At 38.9% G+C, this 26,454-nt stretch overlaps 1 protein-coding gene across 2 annotated transcripts; it reads left to right on the top strand.

The window, feature by feature from the left end:
- Positions 1-428: 428 nt before the first annotated feature.
- On the top strand, positions 429-26,433 carry BFAR (bifunctional apoptosis regulator). Of its 2 annotated transcripts, XM_069085966.1 has the most exons (9): positions 505-570; positions 12,453-12,491; positions 13,399-13,733; positions 14,557-14,761; positions 18,920-19,089; positions 21,105-21,249; positions 22,714-22,878; positions 23,689-23,891; positions 25,259-26,433. In XM_069085966.1, exons 3-9 carry the CDS (start codon positions 13,471-13,473, stop codon positions 25,449-25,451), a joined length of 1,344 nt encoding a protein of 447 aa, XP_068942067.1. In that variant the 5' UTR covers positions 505-570; positions 12,453-12,491; positions 13,399-13,470; the 3' UTR covers positions 25,452-26,433. The 2 variants fall into 2 exon arrangements, with proteins under 2 accessions (XP_068942056.1, XP_068942067.1); XM_069085955.1 differs by lacking the exon at positions 12,453-12,491 and having other exon boundaries at positions 429-570.
- The last annotated feature ends 21 nt before the right edge of the window (positions 26,434-26,454 follow it).

The following is a 26,454-nucleotide window of genomic DNA, read 5'->3' as shown; positions in this document are numbered from 1 at the left end:
GATGCTGGCTGAGCAGACGCTGGATAGATGCTGGCTGAGCAGACGCACCATCCCGGCTCACAAGGTGGTAGGGAAGTTTGTTTTTCCAGACCGTAGTTTTACTAGTATCTAATAATTGCCCAGTTTCTCATCTTTCGTCAGTTCTTTTGCCTGAAACCCTAAGGTACAAGAAATACAACTAAGTCTCCTAGAACTCGGAGCCGGGAGGAGTCTAGTGGGCCAAAACTGAAACAAACAAGAACGGGAGGGGGCGACGGCGTGTGTCAGAGCCTGGTGACTTTATTGCGCAGGCGTAAACTCCCCTCTCCGCGCTCCTCCCCCACCCCTTTCGGAAAAGCCTGGGCCTCTCTAGCCCGCGGGGAGATGCTACGGTAGAGAGGAGGGAATCGTTCCGAACGCGCTCTATGGTTGCTGCGGGGGGAGCACCAATGGCGTAGTCCGGCCGCACTTTATTTCCGGAAGTGAGGTCTTCCGCCTCGGCCGCCGCGGCTGGGGGTCGGGGTGGGCTGCGCCGCCGCGGGCGCCGGGGGGATGCTCGGGTCTGCCTGGGGCCGGCTCCAGCACCGCGCGGTAAGAGGCGGGGGCCCCGCGAGTGAGGAAGGGCGGGAGGCGGGCGGCAGCGGGACGGGCCCCGGGGAGCCCCGAAGTCATTTGGGGATCCGGGGGCCGAGGCGGTGGCAGGCCCGCGCTGGAGGGCTTTTCCTTCGGCGCTCCGGACCCAAGTATTCTCCCGTCATACGAGTGCCTCCCCCCGACCTTCCCGTAGCCGGGGCCGGGGCCCAGGGCGAGGGAACCCCGCGGGCGCATCCCCCAGGGGGATGAAATCCGAAGGTGAGGGAAGCCCCGGCTGTGGGCGAGGGGCAGCGGGGGATGAGGCTCCAGCTGGTGGAGGGGTGGGTGGACCTGGGCACCTCGAGTGTGGTTTGGGGTCTCCTCCCTCTCGGCTAGCCCCTGCCGCGTGTCGCCCGCGGCGTCGGAGGGTGCCCTGGGCCGGGAGCCCGCCGCGCCGGGACTGCCCTTCCAGCTCTTCCTAGTCCCGGGAGCCTTCCCCGCGGTTGTTAAAAGTCCTGGCTCGAGGCGCCCATTGGCCAGCCCTTTGGGAATGACGTCACGGCCCCCTGCCCGGGCCGGGGCGAGCGGTTAGATCTCCCTGCGGCCCGACCAAAGCTAGAGCCGGAGGGCATATGCGTCCCTACCTGGTTCGGGGCTGATTTCGGGGGTTGGGGTCGAGGGCCCCGGGATGTGACCTCAGGAATGTTGTTGCTGCCCCTCTAGAGGCCAGCCTCTAGTGCAGTCAGAATATTTAATCCACCCCCCACTTCCCCCAGGAATTCTTTCCTTGACCCCTCTAGCCTGCAGTTCTTTACAATGAATCAGTTTATTTCCTGAAACATTCTTATGTCAGTTCATCTTGTGCTGCACTGTGGAATTTCTCTTCCACTGTCTCTTCTTGTCGTTATATCTTAGAAGGAATTTTGAATCTGGACCTTAAAAGATCATTTAGTCCAGGGGCTTTTACCTTTTTTGTGTGTCTTGGCAGCGTGGTGGAGCCCAGGGATCCCTTCTCAGATCATGTTTTAAAATGCATAAAATAATACCGAAGATTACAAAGGAAACTAATTCAAAATAAAAAACTAAAAAAAAAAAAACTCCCAGCATCCAAGGTTAAGAAACCCTGACCTAGTTCAGCTCTTCATTTTACAAATGAGGAAATCTGGAATTTGACTTTTTTTTGTTTTTTAGCTCCATACCTACATTGGTCGGAAACTTTCAGAGACACTTTGTACAAATGATAACAGAAGATCCATCCCCTTCCAGCAGAGGGTCTTGCCTGTAGCAGACCCTCAATTAATATGAATTGAATCATTAGGTACTTAGTCTAATGTGCATCATGTTGTGCTAGACACCACTTGATACCAAAAGGTACAAAATAAGATTCTTGCCATCAGGGAGTTTATGGTCTCTACCAAGATAATAAAATACTACAAAATGGTACAGACAATTAGAGTGTAAGACAAATAGTAAAGTACAACTTTGTGTATACCATAAATATATTTAAAGATAAAGGTCTAGAATACAGACTATGGTTTTGGCATAATACCACTATTTAAAAATTATTATAATTAAGGAGAACTCACTGAATTCACTGTTGTTTCAGAAGTGCTTTGATTTTTTTTCTTAATGTTTAGTATGGAGTAAGTATTTCCATAAATGATAAATGGAATCAGAGCAATTAGGAGGCTCCTAAATGATGGCTATTTTGTCTCACACCATGTCCTTGGGGAAGAGTTTATGACCTTAAAGTTGAAACAGCAAGCCAAAATCAAGAGTGACCATCTCTCACATTTCTGAAAGAGAGGATTGTGTATATTTGGGTTTGGAGAATTAAAAAACAACCTAGCTATAGGTGTATTTGGATGTGGGAAATAGAGCCTGGCAGTTGTTAATCCTTTGAACTTTGATTAGCTTGCTTTGCATTTATAGAACCTGAAAGGGCCAACTTGCAGGATCTATGAGCAGTGTACATGCCGCATTGTGATTTCACTGCTTTTTCTCTACTAGTCCTGTTCCCATATGTTTATTTTCTATTACAAAAACACTGAAATAGAGCAATAACTCTTTGCACAACACTTTGCATGTAATGATACCTGTGGTTTTTTTTTTTTTACTAGTAAGTAAAGTAAGGGATTTAAAAATTTTTGTGCTGTAAATGCCCGTTTTTAGATTAGACCAGCACACTTAGCCAGATACCTACAATCCTAATAAATATTTGTTGAATTGAATTGCATCTTGGTCTTGGAATTAGTGTTCCACATGAGGCAGTTGTGGAATTCATAAAGAAAGGCATTTTTCTCTGTATGTCTGTACAATAACTGCTTTGCAGTTTGGTTTAGATGGTAAGGGTTGGTTTAGATGGTAAGTTGTCCTCTGGGGTGTGTGTTATAAATGCTTGATTATGTCATGGTGCCCTTTTTTATTGTCTAATAACACAGATGTGATTTTGAGGTTCTCTACTTGGGCATTAATTGATTCCCATTTCTGTTAATGTAGCTGTCAAATATTCTCTCATCAAGCAAAATGTTGGCATAGCTTTGAGAATTCCTGGTTTCCTTTAAATACTAGATAAAAATCCCATCTTTTATTAGAAGCCTTTTCCAACTCTTGTTTATTCTAATGCCTTCCCTCTGTTAATTTCCCATTTGTCCTGTGTATTGCTTTGCATATTGTCTCCCTCATTAAACTGTAAACTCCTTATGGGCGGGGACTGTCTTTTGCTTCTTTTTGTGTGTCCTCAGGGCTTAGCACTCTGCCTGGCTTGTAGAAGGTTTTAAATAAATGTTGATTGATTGATGGATCTGTATGCTCTAGAATGGGAAGCTGATTGATTTGAGGGCTATGAATTTTCTTCCTTTAGGAAGAAATCTCACCTTTTAAAGTGAGACATTATAGTAGTCTGCATTTCTGTAAGTTTATTAAAGTATCTTCCTCAAAATAAGCTTCTAAGGTGGTTTAAAAATATTATTCCCATTCTACAGATATAGAAGCTAAGTTTTAGATAACTTAAATGATATTTGCCCTTGGTCACATGGCTAATGTCAAAGCTGGGACTAGAATTCTTCTTTTCTAGACTCTGGTGTTGTTTTTTTTTATCCCACCAGCCACCTTGTGTCTCTATAATTCAGTAGTCTTTAAACTTAGCATTTCCCCCAGTAATTAGCCACTTGGCATGCTTATATTTTGTTGAATTTTATTTAATTGAATTTTTGAGTTTATTTTATTGAATTTTAATTAATTTGAATGAACAATTCTTACAAAACTAACAGAATCTGATTTTATATAGGCTGAGTCAAGAGGTAAAAATATTAGCACCCGAATTTAAATAACTTATTTAACAATCACTTTTGGAAGGGTTTTAGGGAGGTAGATGAGGGAGAGAACATAATACTGGTGAGATTTGCTGATACTGTAGTGATAAAGTAGCAATATAGTTTTCAAAGCCTGAGGACTTTAAGTTTTTAGAAACTATTGAAATCTAAAGTGCTTATACTAACAAAGCAACTTTCTATCAAAGGGGAAAAAATCAAGTTAATTTCTAATTCTTTTGTTACTTTAGGAAATCAGGAGATTATACACAATTGACATGGCTCTTCCCTTTTTTTCTCAGGGACTTTTTCTCTTAGATTTAAGACTAATTTTATATTTTTCTGCCTCCTTTACTAGAAAATTAACTTTCTTGCCTGGTCCTTATCCATGACTTTATTTCTACAGTCCTACCATTAGCTTTTGCATTGTCCCTTATTCCCAGAATGCTGTTTTGTTCTTCATCTGTTGCCTTAGCTCACTTCAAGACTTAGCTTAGATGTTTGCTCTAAAAGAGACCTTTCCTGGTTCTCACCTTGCCTAGTTACTTTGTATTTATTTTGTATTTTGTTTCTCCCAATATGATTTTGTTGAGGTTGGAGACTGCTTTCTGTTTGTTTTTGGATTTTTCAATATTTAGCACAGTGCAAGACACATGGTAAGTGCTTAACTGAATTTCCCATATACATCAGAAATCCAACATGTCCAAAATGGAATTCAATATTTCTTCCTAAATTATCCCTACTTCCTAGTCTTCAGTCACCTAGCTTCATAACTTTGGAGTGGTCTTCAAAACGCCACTCTTTTTCACCCCTTATAACCACTTAATTGAATGGGGGTGAGCAAAAAGGAACAAGCATTTATTTAGCACCTACTCTGAGCCAATGTACTAAGTGCTTTACAAATATCTCATTTAGTCCTCTAACGACTGTGGGAGGTAGATGCTATTAATATTCCTTTTTATTCCTTATTTATTTATTCCTTTTTTACAGTTGAGGAAACTGTGGTAGACAACAGTTAAGTAACTTGCCCAGGTAGTATTTGAGGCCAGATTTGAACTTAATTCTTCCCTACTCCAGGCCCAGGGTTCTATCTATTGGGCCTTCTCGATGTATACTCCATTTGAGAACCCTAGTTTATTACCTGGATTATGCAAGTTTTCTAATGCCGCTTCTGTCTCAAGTCTTTCCCTCTCCAGTCTACCATACATTTGTCAGATTGATATTCTTAAAGCACAGGTCTGATCATGTCATTCTCCTACTCAAGAACCTTATGTGACTCCCCCTTGTTTCTAGGTTCAGCTAAGACTTGTTTGACAATTAAATCACTTAAAAAGTTAGTTCCAGCACACCCTTCCAGATTTGCTACACTGTACTCTTCTCCATACACACATTCTATATTCCAACTAGTCTGATTTACTTGTTATCATGGTCATGTTACATTCTATCTCCTATGTCCATGACTTTTCACAAGCAGAGTGTGTGAAAGGACATAATGTATTATGAAGGGTATCGTTATATTCTAGCACCATACAGTGATTCACTGTTCATGAGTTATCTGCTTCTTAGGTTTGGCATACCCAATGTAAGGAGCCATGGAAATAAAAGTACGTTTTAGAAAGATTTCTTTCAAAAAAAAAATAGGAATTTGAAAGGGTTAACCATCAGCTATCCAGAATACTCATCTATCCAAGGTGTCATTTCTCAGACAACAGATAGTTAAGTTTTTATTGTTATATCTTAATAATATTAAAAAAAATTTTCCTGCTTCAGATGCTTGTAAAAAATTAACTGAGGGAGATATTCACCCCTGTGGAGCTGGCTCAGGATTATACAATAAGGACACACTTCCAAAGCAATATAGTCTGTTGTTATTTGCCATAAGTTCACAAATAGTGTATAGGTAACTAACTGCCTCTTTGTAAAGACCTTTAATCATGTTTTAGTAAAAAAAAAAAATTTTTTTTAAGCAATTGGGGTTAAGTAACTTGCCCAAGATTACATGGCCAGTTTTTTTTGTGTGGGTGTTAAGTATCTGAGACCAGAATAGATCCAGGTCCTGCCGACTCCCAGTGAAGGCCAGTGCTCTTACTCACTGGGCCACCTCACCGCCTCTAGGGAGCATTTTCAAGTCATAAAACCACTCCTTGTAAATTTAGTTTCTGAGTTTGATTTAGGTACTGCAGTGAATCCCTGTACTTCTGAAGATAGTAATGTAAAGGGCATAATTGTGACGCATATCAGCCAGGAAGTACTGAAGTGTGTGATAGAAGATCTGTAGAAAAGAGCTGTAAGCAGAAGAACACAAAGTGAAGAATGAATATTTTTGCCTAACTTTCCAAATTTATGACATTATAAAACTGACCATTGAAGTTTTCCAGATGCTCATTTGAAGATGTCATTGTATTATCAAGCACCAGAAAGCTTCAGAATCTCCTAAGTGAGACGGATAATCATTTAAGAGTTTAGCCTAACTATACCCACAGGTATGATCAGTTGCAGAATAAATAATTTTAATTTCCTACTGCAGTATGTTAGTTATATTGAAAGATATCCTGTTTCTTGTTTTTAATATTTGAAAATACAATCTATAAATATATATATTTTAAAGCAATCAGGGTTAAGTAACTTGCTCAAGGTTACACGGCCAGTTATTTCTGGGTGTGGTGCTAAGTATCTGAGCTGGGATTTGATCCCCAGGTTATCCCGACACTGGAGCCGGTGCTCTTACTCGCTGAGCCACCTGGACGCCCCTTGTAAAAATATTTTTAAAACATTACTATGACTAAGAAGGTATTTAAGAGGCAGATCTTGGGTACTCTTTTGAGAATGTGTATTTCATTTATGACAAGCTCATTTTCAGATATGGCAAAAAAAAAAAATTTCCTCTTAAATTTGTTTGTTTTTAGTTTACAACACTCAGTTGTACAAGTTTTTGAGTTCCAAAACATATTTTCACCTTAGTCAAGTTGTAAGGAAGAATTACGACCAATGGAGTGAACCACGAGAAAGAAGAAACAAAACAAAACAAATAAAAGAACAAATAGTTCGCTTAACTCTGCATTCAAACTCTCTTTTCTCTGGATGTGGATAGCCTTTTCCATCATGAGTCTTTTGGAGTTGTCTTAGAATCTTGCATTGCTGAGGAGGGCCAAGTCTATCCAAAGTTAGTTATCACAGATACAATGTATCTGTACTTGTGTACAATGTTCTCCTGGTTCTGCTCCCCTCACTCACCATCACTTCATATAAGTCATTCCAGGTTATTATGAAATCTGTCTGCTCCTCATTTCTTATATCACAGTAGCATTCCATTACATTCATATACCACAACTTGGCCATTCCCCAAATGATCGTTATCCCCTTGATTTCTAATTCTTTGCCACCACAAAAAGAGCTGCTATAAATATTTTTGTACATAAGAGTCCTTTTCCCATTTTATAATCTCTTTGGGCTACAACCCTAGAAGTGGTATTGCTGGGTCAAAGGGTTTGCACATTTTTATACTCCTGTGGGCACAGTTCCAAATTGCTCTCCAGAATGGTTGGGTCAGTTCACAATTCCACCAATGATGCATTAGTGTTCAAATTTTCCTACATCTTCTCCAGCATTTATCATGTTCCTGTTTTGTCATGCTAGCCAATCTGACAGGTGAGATGTGGTACCAAAGAGTTGTTTTGATTTGCATTTCTCTAATCAATAGTGATTTAGAGCATTGTTTCATATGATTATAGATATATTTAATTTCTTCCTCTGAAAACTACCTGTTCATATCCTTTGACCATTTATCAATTGGGGAATGACTTGTATGCTTATAAATTTGACTCAGTTCTCTGTATATTTTAGAAATGAAGCCTTTATCAGAGACACTGGTTGTAAAAATTCTTTCCCAATTTTCTGCTTCCCTTCTAATCTTGGTTGCATTGGCTTTGTTTGTACAAAAACTTTTCAGTTAGCTATGGCAAACTTTTTAAGTACTAATGTCTTCTGCTAACAATTGCACAATTTATGAGCAGTAGATTTTAGTATATTTTATTTTAATTTTCATGTGAATGACTCATATCTGTACCTTTGACCTTAATCTCTTAGCCAACTTCAGTTCTTTGACTCCAAGTACTTACTAGATATTTCCATTTGGATGGCCTATCACCTCAAACTCAATTTATCTAAAATTAAATTATCTTCTTTCTAAAATCAACTTTTATCTCCCAAATTAATTTTCTATTTTCACTTTCCACCTTATTCTTTAATTTCTTCAGGATCTCCTAAATAGTCTAAAATGCTACTAATATCATTTTGATATATCTTCCTCAAATACTGATTTGACATAGAGTTTATGGCTCCTCATCGTTTATGGATAGAAAAAGTATAAAGGCAATGTACTAATTCCTCCCTGGCAATAGTGTATATTTTTTTCCCTTGAGGCTAATACATGTATTACAGGAAAGATCCATATCTCAAATTGATCATTTCAATGATTACTGCCTTTCTTGTACCTAAGCCCTTTCTCTCAGGTCCTTTTAGCAGTGAACAGGTGGATTTGGTGTTCTCTGTTACCCAGTTTTATGTAGATGACAATTATGAACTATAAAACAATACTTTTTCTCATCTCTTTTTGTTCTTGAGGCTATTTAAAATAACTTTAAAAAGTCAAAATGGTCTGCTCATATTAAAAAAAACTTTTGAAATTAAAATATTAGCAAACATATTTTTTCAAATAAAAACATCTGTAGGATAAAGTCTAAATGACTTAGCCTGTCATTCAAGGCTTCTCAGTCTGTCCATCCTGTATTTCTAACCTTGTTTCCAACTACTTTCCAGCCTGAACCCTCTTCTTCCTCTAGGCTGGTCTTTCACAGTCCTCTAAACTTAGTCCGCTCATTTCTATTTCCATGTTGTTGTTTGTTATGTCTTTGTTATCTTTTATTCTCTTACCTTTGTATAGCAAAATTCTATTCATACTAACAAATCCCAATTCCTTCATGAATCTTCCTTTACCACACTAATCCATCATGTTTCTTCCTTCTTTTGAACATCTGTAGCATATGTTTATACCACTTATGTTGCATCTTTCGTGAATGCTTTATATTAAGGTTATTAGCATGTACAAGCAGTGTAGCTTATGTTCTTATACACTCACAATACATAGCATAACAGTAGGAATTTGTGGAATTGATTTTATCACATGTCCAAAGACAACCAAAAATATAATTTCATGGAATATTTGATAATTTCATAGTACAGTGTTCGTGGCAAGTAATTTAAAAAAAGATCACCATGAAAATACCTGCATCTTATGTACCAATATCTTTTGCAGAGGATAAAGAGAAATTCTATGATGAATTTAAAAAAACAAAGAACTGAGAACTGAGTGTTAAGACATAGTAATAAGCAAATTGAGAATATACTAATTTGAGGCTCCAAATTAAATCTATATATATATATATATATATATATTTCTTTTTTTTTTTTTTGCCTTTTGGAGGGCAGTTGGGGTTAAGTAACTTACCCAAGGTTACAAGGCTAGTTTTTCTTGGTGTGGGTGTTAAGTGTCTGAGGCCGGAACCGAACTCAGGTCCTCCTGACTCCAGGGCCAGCACTTTACTCACTGCACCACCTAGCCGCCCCAAATCTATATATTTTAATGCTTGGTGGCTTAAATACAAAGGTGAGTTTGAGGGGAGGGCAAAAACTATATTGTGAAACATGGTTCAGGTATAATAAACGAGGCTAAAAACTCATAGACTACCCCAAAGCCACGTACTCATCACAAATGCTTTGAGAAAAGAATCAGAAGGTACCAAATCACATGGCAGAAAGTTAAACTGATTCTGTCATAACAAGCAGAAAATGGCTAGCTTTTAGTGTGGTATTAAGTTGAATTGAACACCATCTTTGTTAAAGTAGAGGTCAAAGTCAATATCAAACTAGAAAAAAAGAATAAAAATGAGAATATATAGCATATAGTGGAGGGAGCTCCATAGCATAGAGTAAAAAATGGATTAAAAAAAAAACCCAACATCCAATATTAAGTGTATTTCCTATAGAAGCTTGATATCAGTAACCAAAATGAGGAGACCAGAAGAGCCTAAAAACTGTCTTAGCAAGTAAACTTTTTTTTTTTTGCCAAATGGAAAGAGGTGGCACTTAATTGCATCTCCAGTTTAGAATATACACTTGTTAAGTAAACTCTTCCAGGGAAGGATGATGAAAGATCATGAAAGGAGTATTGCCTTGTAAGATAGTGAGAAACACTATCCTATGGGAAAACAAGTTCATGGGAAACTTGGTTGGAGACCCACCTAATACAAACTGTCCTGAGGTATTTAAGGGTAAATTGGAAGGAAAGCAAGAAACAGACCCCAAAAATGGCAGTGCTTTGAGGAGCACCTAAGTGGCACAGTGTATAGAGGACTGGCCTGGAATCAGGAAGATCTGAGTTCAAATTCAACCTGAGATACTTAATAGCTGTGTGACCCTGGGCAAGTCACTTAACTCTGCATCAGTTCCTCATCTGTAAAATAAACTGAAGAAGGAAATGGCAAACCACTCCATTATCTTTGCACAAGAAAATCCCAGATGGGGTCCTGAAGAGTAAGACAACTAAAATGACTGAACAACACTAGTATGGCTCTGAACCAAGAAACATCTCAATCTCCAGCCGGTAGGTCCACATCTGGAGAGCTAGTCATTATCTTGTGGGGAGTCAGAATTTGAGCTGCTGAGAAGCTCCTGAGGGGACAGAGGCCAACTGTCCAGCCCAGAGAAAGGCCACACTTATATTCCTGGAGGCATGGTTGCCACCCTACTGGTAGAAGAACTTTTTTGAGAAGAAAAGCCTGGGGAAACCATTGTGAGAAAATTAGCAATGTCACTGCAGCCAAAGGACTGTTCTGCCTATAGACACTGAGTTGTAATTCTCATTCTGAAAAATTGCTGTCCAGCCCCCTTTCTTGTGAAACAAGCATAAATTTCCCTTTCATGCTGTAATGTAATGCCAAAAGAAAGGCAACTTCCCAAGGTTCAGAATACCAGCATGGGTGCTCTCCATTTTATTCAGTAACAAACCCAGAACAGAGAAGATCAAAACATGACATCATTCAAAATACAGCACTTACTAAGCGTGATTAAATAATCTCCAAGCACTACCCCACCCCAGGACCTTCCAATCATTCAATCAATTACAAAGTCTCTGTTCTAAATACTTCTCCACCCCTAGGCTATACCTTCATTTAATCCACCACAAAGCCCCTCTTCTCAAATGGAGATTAGTTTCCAAACATAAGGTCAAAAGTTCCCCACCCCTGGATCACAATTGAATCTACCCCAGAGTTACATCAAGTTTAAACACAGCACTTAATACCCAAATGGAGGTCTTTTCTTCCTCTTGACAGGAGGCAAGTTCTCAGCAATCTTAGTTCCTGGGGAGACAAGGCTTAGCAAGGCCATAAGATACATTGCCAGTCCCTTCATGAATTTATCCTCTGTCTGTAGAACAGTCCTAGAACCCCTGAACACATTAGCAAAGCCCTCTCCCAGGATTTCTGTAAACATACAACAAGAAAATCCTTCTTCAGGGCTTCTGAACCAACAGAAAGGCTCCCAGACCCCTGCAACAACAGCACTGTCCTTCACCAGTGGACAGTATTCACTCTGTCTGCAGGACAGTCTCCAGACCCCTGCAACAACAGCACTGTCCTTCACCAGTGGACAGTATTCATTCTGTCTGCAGGACAGTCTCCAGACCCCTGCAACAACAGCACTGTCCCTCACCAGTGGACAGTATTCACTCTCTGTCTGCAGGACAGTCTCAGGGCTTCTTAGCGAACAGCCAGGTTCCAGGACTTCTTCAACAAAAGGACTGTCTTTCACCAGTGGACAAATCTGGCAAAACAACATCAAAACAGACAGACAAAGTACCAGCAAAACAGCCATGTCTCCTCAGTCCTTGGCAGCTCAGGGGGCAGGTCTCAAAAGTCCAGGGCAATTCAAAGCGGCCACCAGCAATTCTCTTAGTCTCTCTCTCTCCACGAGGTGCTGCTTCCAAAAAGATCTTCAGCCTCTCTCTTATCTCTCCAAATCTACGTCACCAGCTCCTCCCAGTTCAGGACTTTCTTTTCACATCAACAAGTCCATCCCACAGGTGGGATCAACAAACTCTGGGTTTTAACACAATCAATTTGAAAACCAAGCCAATACAGGGGAATCTTTAATTGCCATTACTATCACATTCCACCCCTCCAGGATCCTTGGCCTTACAATCTCAATCTAAATGGCCATGGATCCTGGAACAAATAGAGGCACTATGCTTTGTACTCCTTGCAGACTGGCATTACATTATACATGCTACCTTTTGTATGTGAGAGGCATCATGAGTAATGCACTGAAGTTTATGACCACCAATTATTCTTCCTTTGGGTTAACAGCAGTTTTTTTCCTTGTTATTGATACCTTTTGTTCTAGTCATTTCTAGTTATAGTATCCACCCTCCCCCTCCAGTGAACCTTTCTTTGTCAAAGAGAAATGGTTAAGAGAACCAGCTGCCAAACACTGCTTTATTAGTTTATTTTATTTTATTTATTTCACTTACAGTTGGAGTGTAAAACCCCCTGGGAATAAGATTTTGGGCTGGTAAGTAATAAGGGAGAGACTGCTATGGAGTAAGTAGAGGCCAGAAGACCAGGGTTGTATTTCCCCCCTCTGACACTTGTGACCCACAGCAAATGACTTAAGCTTTTGGTGCCCTCACCTCCCTAAGACTCCAGTTGCAAAACAGCTGGTAACCTATATTGGACTTGTCGACTGGACAGAACCAACCTGTAACCTGTGGATGGCTGGAGTCAAACAGAGAAGGCTAGAGACAGGAGAGTCAGAAATCAAACAGAAGTTTGATTTCAAAGTGAGGGAAACAACTTCCAAGTGAGGTCGATCTTCCTGAGAAGGGGGCTCACCTCCTGATGGCAGGGGTAGGGTTTGTAAGTCTGAAAACCACAAACAGCTGGACCTACTACATAGACATTCTTGGGTCTTTTGTGAGCAGTCTCCAAGTCATTAGGGCTCATTGAACCTTGTGATTATTCCCCAGGGCACAGAATCAGGGTTAGCATGGCTGAGAGCCAAAGCAAGGCACCTGGTTCGGTTCAGTTGGAGGTTTACAAGCTCAGAGATTGTTGGCATGTCTGGGGATCTGATTGATCACTTCAACTGTAGTGTGTCAACTGCAAGTTAGGGTCCCTTGGAAAGTAGGGAAGCTCCAACAAATCTAAATTGTATAATCATTACACATATATCGATTAATATGAAAATTATAAGTCATTACAACAGACTTTGCTCAACTAATGAAATCTATTCAGAAAATAAAAGCAAGAAATGGCAAGGATTTTTATAAACCTTATCTATCTTGATTGATTTAAAATTTTAGTGATAATAGTTTATAAGACAGTGGCACACTGTTCTATGAATTCTATGATGGCTTTGGTTAACTCTTAGTTTTTCTCAGCAAATTGTCCCATTTTCTACTGTGCCTTTTTTCTCCTAGATTTAATTATGCCTTGCAGCTCTTAAGAGTCTGAAATAGATATCTTCAGAGTACGGAATGATCTAGAAAAAGATGGAAGACATACAGCTAATTAAACCCAACATGACGAGGACTGAAGAAGAAGAGCCCATCTCTGGTGTTAGTCGTCAAATTTCTGTTAGTGAATTTTCTTGCCACTGCTGTTACGACATCCTGGTGAATCCCACCACCTTGAACTGCGGGCACAGTTTCTGTCGACATTGTCTGGCTCTGTGGTGGGTGTCCTCAAAGAAAACAGAATGTCCAGAGTGCCGAGAGAAATGGGAAGGTTTTCCTAAAGTAAATATTCTGCTCAGGTAATTCTCAACCAATATCTAGAGCTCTAGGTGGAGCTTCTATAGGCAGCTTCTATAATGATGATCTTATTACCAGGAGATACTATTGCCTTGTATATTTGAAAAAGACAAATTCAGAGGAGCTCTAACTGCTGTTTTTCTTTTATTGATCTGTTGTAACATCATTTGGAGCTTTAAAACATAGGTAGAACAGAGCAAACTTTGATTCCTTCCTACCTAGGTGATTCTTAGGGTTTTTAAATAAGTTAAAAGGATAATTCTGGTTATCAGAATTGAAAAAAGTTGCCTTGTAATAATGGCTTCTGTAGAATAACCTAGATTTTTCCTTTCAGGACAAATGGTTTAGCCCTACAATTCTTTTAAATAATTGTTACTGGCATGATCATTTCTGCAACAGTTGAATAATCTCACAATGAATAGAAAGTCTTTCATGTGTCATATAGTATGTATTATAAAGCAATATGTGGCAATTCAGATAATCAACAAGTACTTTAAATTTCTATAATATCATATTAAATATTAAATCTTGGGCTAAGTGGGGCAGAAAACCTGGACTTTGCTAATTTCTTTATTACTGAATTCACTGCTAGTCACGTCAACAAAATAATCCAATAAATAGTTTGCTTTTTTGCAAGCTTTAATTTTCACTGAACTCTTGTTAGGTTCTTTAGTTAGAGAAAGTTAAACCAACTGAGCCTACTGCGTCATGAAATAAAACTCATATTTTTCCTACAATAAGACCTTAAATCACTTTAATCACTTTACTTTATAACTTTATGACATATTTAGTTAAATAATTTTCTTGATTTTGTTTTCTTTGTAGAGATGCCATTGAAAAATTATTTCCTGATGCGATCAAATTAAGATTAGAAGACATTCAACAGAACACTGACATAGTCCATAGTCTTACAGCCTTTCATAAATATGGGAATGATCAGATTTCTATAGCTCCAAATACAGGGCGAGCAAATCCTCAAAGAGGAGGGGGATTCTTTTCTGGAGTACTGACAGCTTTAACTGGTGTTGCAGTAAGTTTATCTTTTGTCTAATTCCCTCTCTACTTCATCTGACAATTTAAGCCTGTTTCTCTTTAAATATGGCTAGAACATTAAATGGCTTCATGAATAGGTAACCATATGTAGCAGGTATAGGCAAAAAGACCTGGGTTTGAGTCCTATTTTTACATGTTGACTGTGTGATCCTAGACAAGTCACTTAACTTCTAAATGTCCCAGGAAGCTCTCCGAGACTGTAAAGTGCAGAGTTGGTGCTGATCTGCATTGGCAAGAGGAAGTAGAAAACTGGGAGTTTCCTAGACAAATGAAATCTCAGATCTTGTACAAAAAAACAAACAAAATGAAACAAAGAAGACTTAATTAAGTGAAGTTATACAGTAATTCACTGGTAAACATTTAAAGTTGTTCAGTTCATATAAATTTCCCTAGACATGGAACTTTGGTATGCTAAAACTTAACAATATTTCTTTATGTGTTACATGTCATAAAAGCTTAAGTGTTCCATTTTCTGTTGAAATTGAAAGACACCGGATTAAAGTTGTTGTTTTGTTTTGTTTGGGACCTATGATTTCATTGGTGTAAGGGACTGCTGGTGAGGAAACTCCCCCTGTCAGTGCAATTGGCAGCTGTCCAGCACTCTATGGTCTTGGAGAGTTTGCCTGGGGACAGTGAGAGGTTGTGACCGTCCAAGGATCACACAGTCTTGTGTAAAAACAACCCTCAAACCCAGATCTTTCTGATTTTATCCACTCCACATTGCTACCTCTTCATGAAGCCATGATTATCTACCCATATGGGATTAGCACTACTTGTGGACAGGTAATTTCAGCCTTTGGGTGGTCCCAGTTAACTTGATGTTTATTTCAAGTATATGAAAACATACTGAGTTTTCATTAGTCTGAGTTTACCAGTATATATGTCTTGGTGTTTCCTTGACTGTTTAAGTTCTGGGTAGATGTAGCAGCAAGCACCCCAAGCGCGTCCTCAGGGTTTGCTGCCCATACAGGTTCTTGGATCTGCTTTGTTAAAGGAAAGCAACTCAAAATGGGTTAACAAGCTTACTTTAATCAGTCAGACATATATCGTTTACCTTGTTCAGGAGAAAAGGTCAGCACCCTGAACCTCAAAGTATACAGGCATAATTATCAAGACAGAAACATCAAGTAGACAGATTTCCAAACTGTCCAACCATTACATCCATACCCAGTCAACATCTGGGTTTCCACATTCTGGGTTTTTCAAAGCCGGGGGACTCTCAACAATGGCTTCCCAGAATTCAGATCAAATCACAGAACACTTCTCAAAGTGAGTCCCAAAACAATGCTACACATCAGGGCTTATATAGCCTTCTCCTGGCTCAGAAAATGTAACAACCTTATTGACTCACTGGCCAATCAAGAAGTATCTACTGAAAAACAAGCCTCCCACCCCAGACTCCAGGTGCACTTTAACCTAGGGGCAGGGAAGATCTTTAAAATTTACATTCTCATTACAGTAGAATGACTGGCAAATATACCAAAAAACAAACAGGTAAATATTTATTTTTCAAGGTTACATTTCTCTCACTTCTTAATTTCACCTTTTAAGTATCATCCCTTCCCATTAAACTGGTCCTGTGCCCCTCTATCTATGTATACCTGTACACATATATGCACACAATCACATATGTATTCATATACCCATATACCCTCCTATATAGACATATATGTGTGTATACACACACACACATTTCTATTCCCTTCAATTATTGTCATACTGAGAAAAGTTTCATAAGTTACAATTATCATTTTTCTATGTAGGAATGTAAATACTTCAATTTTGATAAGTTCCTCATGATTTCTTTTCCCTGTTTAACTTCTCATGCTTCTCTTGCTTTTTGTATCTGAATGTCAAATTTTCTATTCAATTCTGGCTTTTTCATCAAGAATGCTTGAAAGTGGGGTGGCCAGGTAGCACAGCAAGTAAGAGCACTGGCTCCAGTGTCGGGATGACCTGGGGATCAAATCCGGGCTCAGATACTTAGCACCACACCCAGAAATGACTGGCTGTGTAACCTTGAGCAAGTTACTTAACCCTGATTGCATTAAAAAAAAAAAAGAATGATTGAAAGTCCTCTATTCCACTGAATGACCATATCTTCCCCTGAAACATGATACTCAGTTTTGCTGGGTAGGTGATTCTTGGTTTTAATCCCAGCTCCTTTGCCTTCCAGAATATCATATCCCAAGCCCTTCGATCCCTCAGTGTAGAGCTGCCAGATCCTGTGTTATCCAGATTGTGTCTCACAGTATTTAAATTGTTTCTTTCTGACTGCTTGTAATATTCTCTGCTTGATCTGGGAATTCTGGAACCTGGCTATAACATTCCTAGGAGTTTTCTTTTGGGGATCTTTTTCAGGAGGTGATCAGTGGATTCTTTCAACTTCCATTTTGCCCTCTGGTTCTAAAACATCAGGGCAATTTTCCTTGAGAATTTCTTGAAGGATGATTTCTAGGTGCTTTTTTTGATCATGGCTTTTAGGTAGTCCAATAATTTTTAAATGATCTCTCCTGGATCTCTTTTCCAGGTCAGTGGTTTTTCCAATGAGACATTTTACATTGCCTTCTATTTTTTCATTTGTTTGGATCTGTTTAATAGTATCTTGATTTCTCATAAAGTCACTAGCTTCCATTTTCTCCAGTCTTATTCTGAAATAAGGATTCTCTTTAGTGAGCTTTTGAGATTCTTTTTCCATCTGGCAAATTTGGCTTTTTAAGGCATTCTTCTCCTCATTGCCTTTTTGAGCCTCTTTTGCCATTTCAGTTAGTCTATTTTTTAAGGTGTTATTTTCCTCAGTCAGTCTGTTGACTCTCATTTCATAATTTTCTTGCAGCGTTCTCATTTCTCTTCCCAATTTTTCCTCCACTTCTCTTACTTGGTTTTCAAAATCCTTTTTAAGCTCCTCTGTGGCCTGTAACCAGCTCGTATTTTTCTTGGAAACTTTTGATGCAGGAGTTCTGACTTTGCTGTCTTCCTCCTGTTCCATGCCTTGATCCTTTCTGTCCCCAAAATAGATGTTGGATTCCTCTGTTTGCTTTGGTTCCCTCATTTACTTGTATTGCTGCTCAATTACTTGACTTTTGGGTTTTTTGCCACAGTAGGACTCTACTACCACACAGGGGAGCTTCATACCAAATGCTGGGGTTTTCTCAGCTGCTGAAGGTATTAGTTGGGTGCCCTTTCTGAAACCTCCACATGTTCTGGCAAGCTGGTTACACACCCCAGGACCTCCACCCAAGACCACAATCCAGATCCAGGCAGGTTAAAGCAAGGACGATTACCCCTCAGACTGGTCCTTTGGTCCCCCTACAGTCTGCAGGCCAGGAGCTGAAGCTGCCATGTGGTGGCCTCAGCTGCTTCTCCCTCTAGGGGATAAAGGCTGACTGCATTCCCAAACTACCGGATCCCAAAGTCCACAGCAATGACCTCTCACGTTGTCCTTAGCTTCTATGGGTTGATAATTCTGGAAACTGCCACAGCTGCTGGTGATCTGAAGTCCCTCCAGCCAGTGGCTGGTCAGTCCCGCCCTGGGGCCAAAACCTCTGGCTCCCAGAGCGCTGTGCTGGCTGCTCCCTGCTGGCCTGCCGGGCTGTCCTCAGCAGGAGGTTAGCTTCTCTGTGTCATTTTGTGGGTTCTGTAGCTCCAAAGTTTGTGCAGAGTCACCTTTTACATGAATTGGAGGTGGTGGGAGCTGGAGCCCAGCAGAAGTCCTGTTTCTACTCCGCTATCTTGACTCTGTCCTCAAGGTGACTTTTAATGATGTGGGTGACTTGCTTTCATAGAAATGGTTTTCATCATCAATCAAGAAATCAACGCACATTTATTAATATATGGGGGCAGCTAGGTGGTGCAGTGAGTAAGATCGCCAGCCCCAGAGTCAGGAGGACCCGGGATCAGTTTCAGCCTCAGATACTTAACAGTCACACAAAAAAACTGGCCATGTAACCTTGGGCAAGTTACTTAACCCCAGTTGCTTTAAAAAAAAAAAAAGAACTTATATGTGCCAGACACTGTGCTAATAAGCACATCTCTTCAGAAATATGCTTTATTTTTTTTTCCTGAAACTTTGATTTTTAGCACTGAAGTATTCCAATTATCTATGCTTTAAACTTACTGTCATTCTCTTTTCTAGGTAGTTCTACTTGTATATCACTGGAGCAGTAGAGAATCAGAGCACGACCTACTCGTTCACAAATCTGTTGCAAAATGGACAGCTGAAGAAGTCATCTTTTGGCTAGAGCAACTGGGCCCTTGGGCCTCTCTTTATAGAGAAAGATTTTTATCTGAAAGAGTTAATGGCAGGTAAGTAATACGTTGACATTTTTAAAGATAATTCACTGTTGTGGTAGATCAGAGCTTTCAGATGGAAATAAAAAATAGGTATGATTAAATTAACCTCTAAATAAAATCTTGATCCTTCACTTAGGTTATTCTGATATCTCATGGTATGCAAGTGACCCTGAGTTCGCTGAAAGCCATTGCCAGGGGAGAGCAAGCTCTGGCAAGTGTAGCTAAGTGGAGAGGCTTTGAATATAGACCTGGAAGTGACTTACATGCTTTGTCATCCAGAGACCAGCTTAATTGAGGGCAAGAAGTTCACACAAATTTTTTTTAGCCACAGTAACTCATGAAGACTTCACCAGCATGTGGAGGGGTTGCAGTTTGCATAAGAAAATGGAGTATTTACACTGAGGAAATGATGAATCTTTCAAGTGTTGAAGAATAAGTAAAACCTACATGTCATTTTGTGGGCAAACAGAAAATTGTTGAAAAGATGCTCCAAAATGAAGAGGAACCTCGGCTGCCCAAATTTCACTGACCTTCTCTCCCACCTCAATATTTGTGTTCTGAAAGTTTTCTTAAGTTTTCAGGGTTTTTTTTTTTTTTAAGTTTTCTTAAATTTTTTTCACAGTTGAAATTCCTGTAAACATAGCTATACTCACAGTTGGGGAATCTAAGATGGTTGTGCTGAATCTGTACTGTTAACTCTGCATTTTCCCTCTGTGACCTCTCATAAAGTGTTTCTGAAATAAAATTAGGCTTTAATACCACAGGGTGGTTCTTCTCCACATCCTTCCCCCACCCAGGGGAAAAAAAACCCAAACAGACAAAAACCAGTGGAACTAGAGAAGGTCACATACCTGTGAGACTGAAAAAGCTTTTGTTTATAAACTAAAACAGAACTCTAGAACAAGACTGAGGTGAAATGTGTCTTAAGTCTATATAAAGTCAGACAGGCTTTGGATAGAGTTGAGCGTGGAATTGTTTACCAAAAGCCACAGCTAGAAAGTATTTTATGAAGTGTGAAAATGAGTAGAACATTAATGAGGAAGTGTTACTTTAAGCCAACAGGTACTAAAACAGAATTCTGTGCCCCATGTTAAAGACCGAGCAGGTGCTAGAGAAATGTATGACTGTACAGAAACAGGTCGTAAAGGAAACTGTAAGTGTTTGGGGATACGAGTGTAGCCAGTGGATGTTGTTACACAAACTGTTCTTTTCCACAAACCAGCCTTGGTGCTAATGTCAAAGACTGAATGTTGTTTTGGATGGATTGTGAGGCTGCCTCAGTATAGTGATTCTTATGTTTTTGTATATATAGCTCTTTCAGATGATTTAAAATCAGTTTCTAGTTAATATGCTCCTGTTTAAAAGATCAAATCTCTTGTTCATGTTTGCTCTTTTAAGTTATTGGGGTTGAGTAAGCTTATTAAATCTGAATAGATCATTTAACAGATATGTGGAGCATGAACTAAACATTCTGCTTTACCAAGAAAAGAGCCCCATCAAGTGACTCTGCTTTCTGCTTGTCACATGCTGTCACATGTTTCTGTATAATATTCATTTCTATGTTTTTATTTTCCATTAAATTTCATTACTGGAATTTGGAAGTTCAGTCACTTCGTGGGTTTTAAAGCAGTATTTGGCTGTATTGGCCTCTTATTGTGAATGGTTTACCCCACAGTGCTAAGCAATTGCTATGGGAGCCTTTACAGAATAGTATATATGTTAAGTTCCAGGTCTATTAAATGTTTTATCTCTTTTACAAGTTTGGAATAATTTTTTTTTTTTGCTTTTTGGAGGGCAATTGGGGTTAAGTGACGTGCCCAAAGTCACACGACTAGTTTTGGTGTTAAATGTCTGAGGCCGGATTTGAACTCGGGTCCTCCTGACTCCAGGGCCAGTGCTTTATTCACTGCGCCACCTAGCTGCCCTGGGAATAATTTCTAAGAAGGAATTTTGAACATGGAAGGGGTGCTTTTAACACATGATCTCAAAAGAACAGATGCTTTTTTTTTTTTGCTCCCCTACCATAGACTGCTTTTAACATTGACAGATGAAGACTTTTCAAAGACTCCATATAACATAGAGAATAGTAGCCACAGAAAAGCCATCATAATGGAACTGGAGCGTGTCAAAACTTTAGGAGTAAAGCCCCCACAGAATCTTTGGGAATACAAGGTAAACTTTTATAGCAGGTGATTTCCTTCTTCATACATGGATTAAGCCATTTGTTAACTTTTTAAGATAAAGTCCTGAATGAAACCTAAGTCTCCCTCCTGTGGTCAGTCCCAACTCTAGCACTACCAGACATATGATGCTGGATAAGTCATTTCTTGATCTCTGGGTCTCAGTTTCCTCATGTGTAAAATTAGGTGTATTAGAACAAATGATGCCTTTAAACTCAAATTCTATGAATGTAATATAATTATAATATACTATGAAAGCCCCATAAGTCAGAGAGAGAGTTAGATATAGTCCAGCCAACTGGTTAGCTTCTAGGATTTATTAACCAAAATGTTTCTCAATCCTGAACTCTTCACTTCTAGATCTTTAAGCTACTGAGAATATCACAGTTAGTAAAAATGATTTGGTTGCAAAAGGAAATGCTGTGTTCTGTAGCCAGATTGATTTTTTGTGCTAGTGATTTCCATTCCATTGGCCTGAGAGGCAGTGTCCCATAGTGGATAGTGAGCCAGCCTCCAGCCCAGGAAAACCTGGGTTTTAGTTCAGCATCTGCCCCCTACTGGCCAATCACTTCATTTCAGTGGCATAAAAAAATTCTCTAAGACTGCAAGTTGCAGAGAAGGTGCCAGCCTACAAGACATCCCTCACCTAGGAATTTGTTCCTGCACCAATAAACTGAGGGTTGATTATATGAGGAAAGGAATTATAGCCATAATGGGATCACCAAGTTTTGGACCTTAGAAAGACATAGAAATTATTTAGTTATAAATTCATAGAACCTCTTAACTTACGTGTTTGAGGAAATGGAGGAATAAAGAGGTTTCATGATTTGCATGAAGTCACAGTTATTGGCAGTGAATTTTTGCTCCTTCCTGTGGTATTTCTATTATATCATATAATAGAGTTCTTTACATTTTCCATTGATATTGATAATCAACTAAGTATTTTTCCCCATCAAATGAGTATTTTTACATTTCGTGTTTCTATGCTAGGTGCTTGTGGTCATTTGTAATTCAGTAGTTCTTCTTTCTTTATCTTATGAAACATAGAACGTTTATCTTTTCAGGCCAAGTATTCCATTAATATGAATCCTAAAAACTGGCCTGAGTGCTCTTTCCTGAGGATTCATAATGGAACTAGCCCTGGCACTGTCATACTCTATAACTGGAATTTGCTGTACTGTAGAATGTTTACTCTAGACTTAGAAGAAACTTTTATATAGGGCTACTGCTTCTCTAATTTGGCATTTAAAGATTATTTTAGAAATTGGGACTTGTTATAATTTAAGTTACATACTGTATGTTAATGATAAATACTAGTCATTTTTACTGTATTACTTCATTTATTTAAGGCCACAAAAAAAGATTGCAGATTTTACAAAATGATTTAAAGTGAGTTTAAAAGGATAATTTCTCCCAGTTTTTAATATTGCACTGTTCATCTTCTAATGCATTTCAGGCTGTCAACCCAGGCAAGTCATTATTCCTATTGTATGCCCTGAAGAGCTCCCCAAGACTCAGTATGTTGTATCTGTACTTGTTTGATTATGCAGAAACCTTCTTACCTTTCATCCATACAATATGCCCTGTGCAAGAAAAAGAAGATATCATCACAAAGTTTCTTGTAAGTTTCTTTTAGAATATCTTGACTTCAACCATTTTTTGTTTTTATACGTATAAAAATGTGTGTACATACATACACACACATATACACTCATGCATACATGCATACATACATACGAACGAGTTGGGGCCAAATGTTTTGATAAGAACCGGGGATGGGACAACAGAAATAACTTGCCTTGACTTAATAATGTCCCCTCTCACGTTTTATTTTATGGCTTCTTTGTTCTACTCAGTTAGGTCTTTCCATGGTTAAAAAGTCTGTGTGTGTATGTATGTGTGAAAGAGATATCTTTTTGAATCTTACCAATTAGCCATCTCTTTGCTTAGATTCTTGAATTAATAGCACATTTTAAAAATTTCTAATAAGTTATTTTCAAATATAATCTTTTATAAATTATTTACTTTAGTCATTTTTCCAATTTTTTGCTGATGCTTGTACTTCCTTTTGCTGGGCTTTTTTTTTTTTAGTAAGGAATAAATTATGATTTTTTAAAGTTTTTTTTATTGTTTTCCGTTTTTCTTTCTCCTCTATACCCCTACGTGCCTGAGTTATATATGTGTTAGGGAAATTAATGGAGATGATTATTTTAATTCATTCAACATCATTTAGTAAAAGATTTATTGGAGAGCTTCAAAAATTATGTAAGTATTATCAGTACCTTTATAATCACAATACACTCTGGGTGATCATTTTAATTTTAAGATTAACTTCAGTTTAAGTTGTTTCAAAGATGAATATAAGAAGTAAACTAGTTGGTACAATCAACTAGTTCTTATAAAAACCACACTTTTTTTCTTTTCCCCAAAGGACTTTAAAGAGCCCACTTGGAAGCAGTGGAGGGAATTCCTTGTTAAATATTCTTTCCTTCCATATCAGTTGATTGCTGAATTTGCCTGGGATTGGCTGGATGTGCACTACTGGACATCACGGTTTCTTATTGTTAATGCCATGTTGCTCTCTGTTCTGGAGTTATTTTCCTTTTGGAGGATTTGGTCAAGAAATGAACTGAAGTAAGTATAGAAATGGATGGAATAGCAAAATAGCAGGGTCTGGGAAAGGAATATTCTTCTCTGTCTGAAATATTTTTAAAGTTTTCTTATTTATGGAGACTTTTAAACATTAGCATAGTCTCGGGAGAAGAGATCTTTTAAGAAAAGGATTAAAGTAAAATGTTTCCTTCTTGGCAGATTGTACAGTGATATAGTAGAATAGGAATTGGACATTATGCAGTCCAGGTTTTCTTCCCGGTGTGTGACCTGAGGAAGAAAGGGGAGGGAACAAGCATTTATTAAATGCCTACAAATGTCACAAACTTTACAAATGTTATTTCATTTGATAATTATCTCACTTGACTTGTCACTTAATCACTCTGGGCAGCAGTTTTCTTATCTGATAATAGGATCATAGATTTAGATCTTGGAAAGAGGTCATCCCAACCCCCTCATTTTACAGATGAGGAAACTGAGGCTGAGAGGTTATATGATGTCCCCAGGCTCGCACAGTATGTATCTAAGGAAAGGTCTGAACTCTAGTCTTCCTAACTCTTGAGCTCAATGGACCTTTCATATTCCACCTAACTTCCTCTAAATGAGGAAGGACTTGTGACTCAGTGACCTTGAAGATCATTTCCATATTCTATGATCTTATTATAAAATGACACCTGGATGAATATTGATCAGAACTGGGTGGGGGACCGTTTTTCCTTTCAGAATGCTAAAGAAATTGTATTTCTACCCTTTAACATTTTCTTCCATTTCTATTCCTATATTCATTCCTTCCCATTCCCAAAGTCCCAGCATCCTTATGAAAACAATCAGAAAATAATCAACACCACTAGTTGGAGGTGTACTCTAAAGGATAATGTAAATATTTACTTGCTTCAGAGTATCTAGAATTAGACACCTTAGAAACTGATGACTCACATGAAAACTGTTGAGTTTAGACAGCTCCTTTCCAATAATCCTATGAAATCGGTACTGTGTGTATTATTTTTTCCATCTTAAGGTTAAGTTCTATAAAGATTAAGTCACTTTCCCGGAGTCAGAGCCAAGATTTGAACCCAGGTCTCTCCTAATTCAAGTCCAGTGCTCTTTCTGGGACACCATGCTGTTTCACATATGGATTCAATAAGAGAAGCATTTTTCTCTTTAAGAAAAGAGATTTAACTTTGTAGTAGCCTGCAGACTCGGGGGCAAATAAATCAGAAGCAGCCGCTGTGCACAGTACTTTAATACAAACCAGGACACACATATTTGTCTGAATGAGGTTCTTTGGAAATAGGTGAGATGATTCTTCCTACTAGTTGAAAAAGGCGTGTTAACGGCCATAGGGGTTAACAAGACACTCTCATTCTAACATAATCCTCTTCTTTTTTCAGAACCGTTCCTCACATAATGTGGAGCCATTTCTGGAAAGTATCAACACAGGGACTTTTTGTGGCCATTTTTTGGCCTATTATTCCTCAGTTTATTTGCAACTGTTTATTTTACTGGGCCCTGTACTTTAACCCAATTATCAACATTGATCTTGTGGTCAAAGAAGTACGCAGACTAGAAACCCAAGTGTTGTGAGTGTTGCTGTCCCAACTCTTGAGTGAAGCTGGCCTCTAGCAGGTCTGAGCTTTGAAATTTAAAGGGTGGGGGGGAGGGAACTGCAGTGGGACTGAGGGCAAGGGGAGGAGGGGGCCCACTTTTCTATAGTGATAAAGAGCTTTTTTTAAAAAGCTACACAAAGTTTTTCTTGGCATGGGAAACAGGACCCATCATTCCCAAACCAGTATTGGTTTATTCAGATCGTACAGTAGTAATATTTGCCACATAACTATGACTACCTCACAAAGGCGTTGTGAGGCTCAGTGAGATGATGGCTATGAAGGACTGCTAAGAGCTCCTCCAGTAAGATGGGAGGTACATTAAAGTATCATGGTATTAGGTTGTGTGTGTTTACCTTCTGAGACCTTCTGAGGTCTAGTTTGGTAAGTGACAGAATTTTATCTGGAGTACTGATGATGGCAAAATGAAATTCTAGTAGGCAAGACCTTGCCTCAGTTCTCAGTAAGTGAATTTTTAGTCATGTGTGGCTGTGTGGTATAACCATAGACAAACAGCTGCAGACCTGAAGTGCAGTGTGGAAGATGCTGTCTTGGTGACATAGTGAACACTCTGCAGTCATTGAGTTGCTGACATATTCCCTCCTAGCCAGTTTTAATCAATGTTTTGTGTCCTTTTATTTGAAAAGGGATATCGAACAACTTTGAGCAAGTAATGAATCATTTTTTCAAAAAGAATTGAATCTGTGACAAATTTCAAGATTATACTTTTGTTTAGGAAACATTTGATAATTGAGATCATTGTCATTTGTCTTTGTGATGTGATATCTGTACCAAGAGCTGTGATTTGTAAATACAGAATAGTATGATGAACTATCCAAAGAGAAGTGTGGCGGTTTCTTGCACCATTTGACCCTTTGTATCTTGACTTAGAAGTGAGGATTTCATATTTGCATCTGAAGGTAAATTACTTTAAACAAAATAAAGGTTTTTTTTAAATAGTTGTTATGAATTTAGAACTGAAT

This window comes from Petaurus breviceps, unplaced genomic scaffold (genome assembly GCF_028583685.1).
Source record: "Petaurus breviceps papuanus isolate PSGF00001 unplaced genomic scaffold, PetGlider_PUasm1.0 118, whole genome shotgun sequence".
NCBI lineage: Eukaryota > Metazoa > Chordata > Mammalia > Diprotodontia > Petauridae > Petaurus > Petaurus breviceps.
Note: the sequence above shows the minus strand (reverse complement) of the source record. Positions and strands in the feature narration are given on the sequence as shown.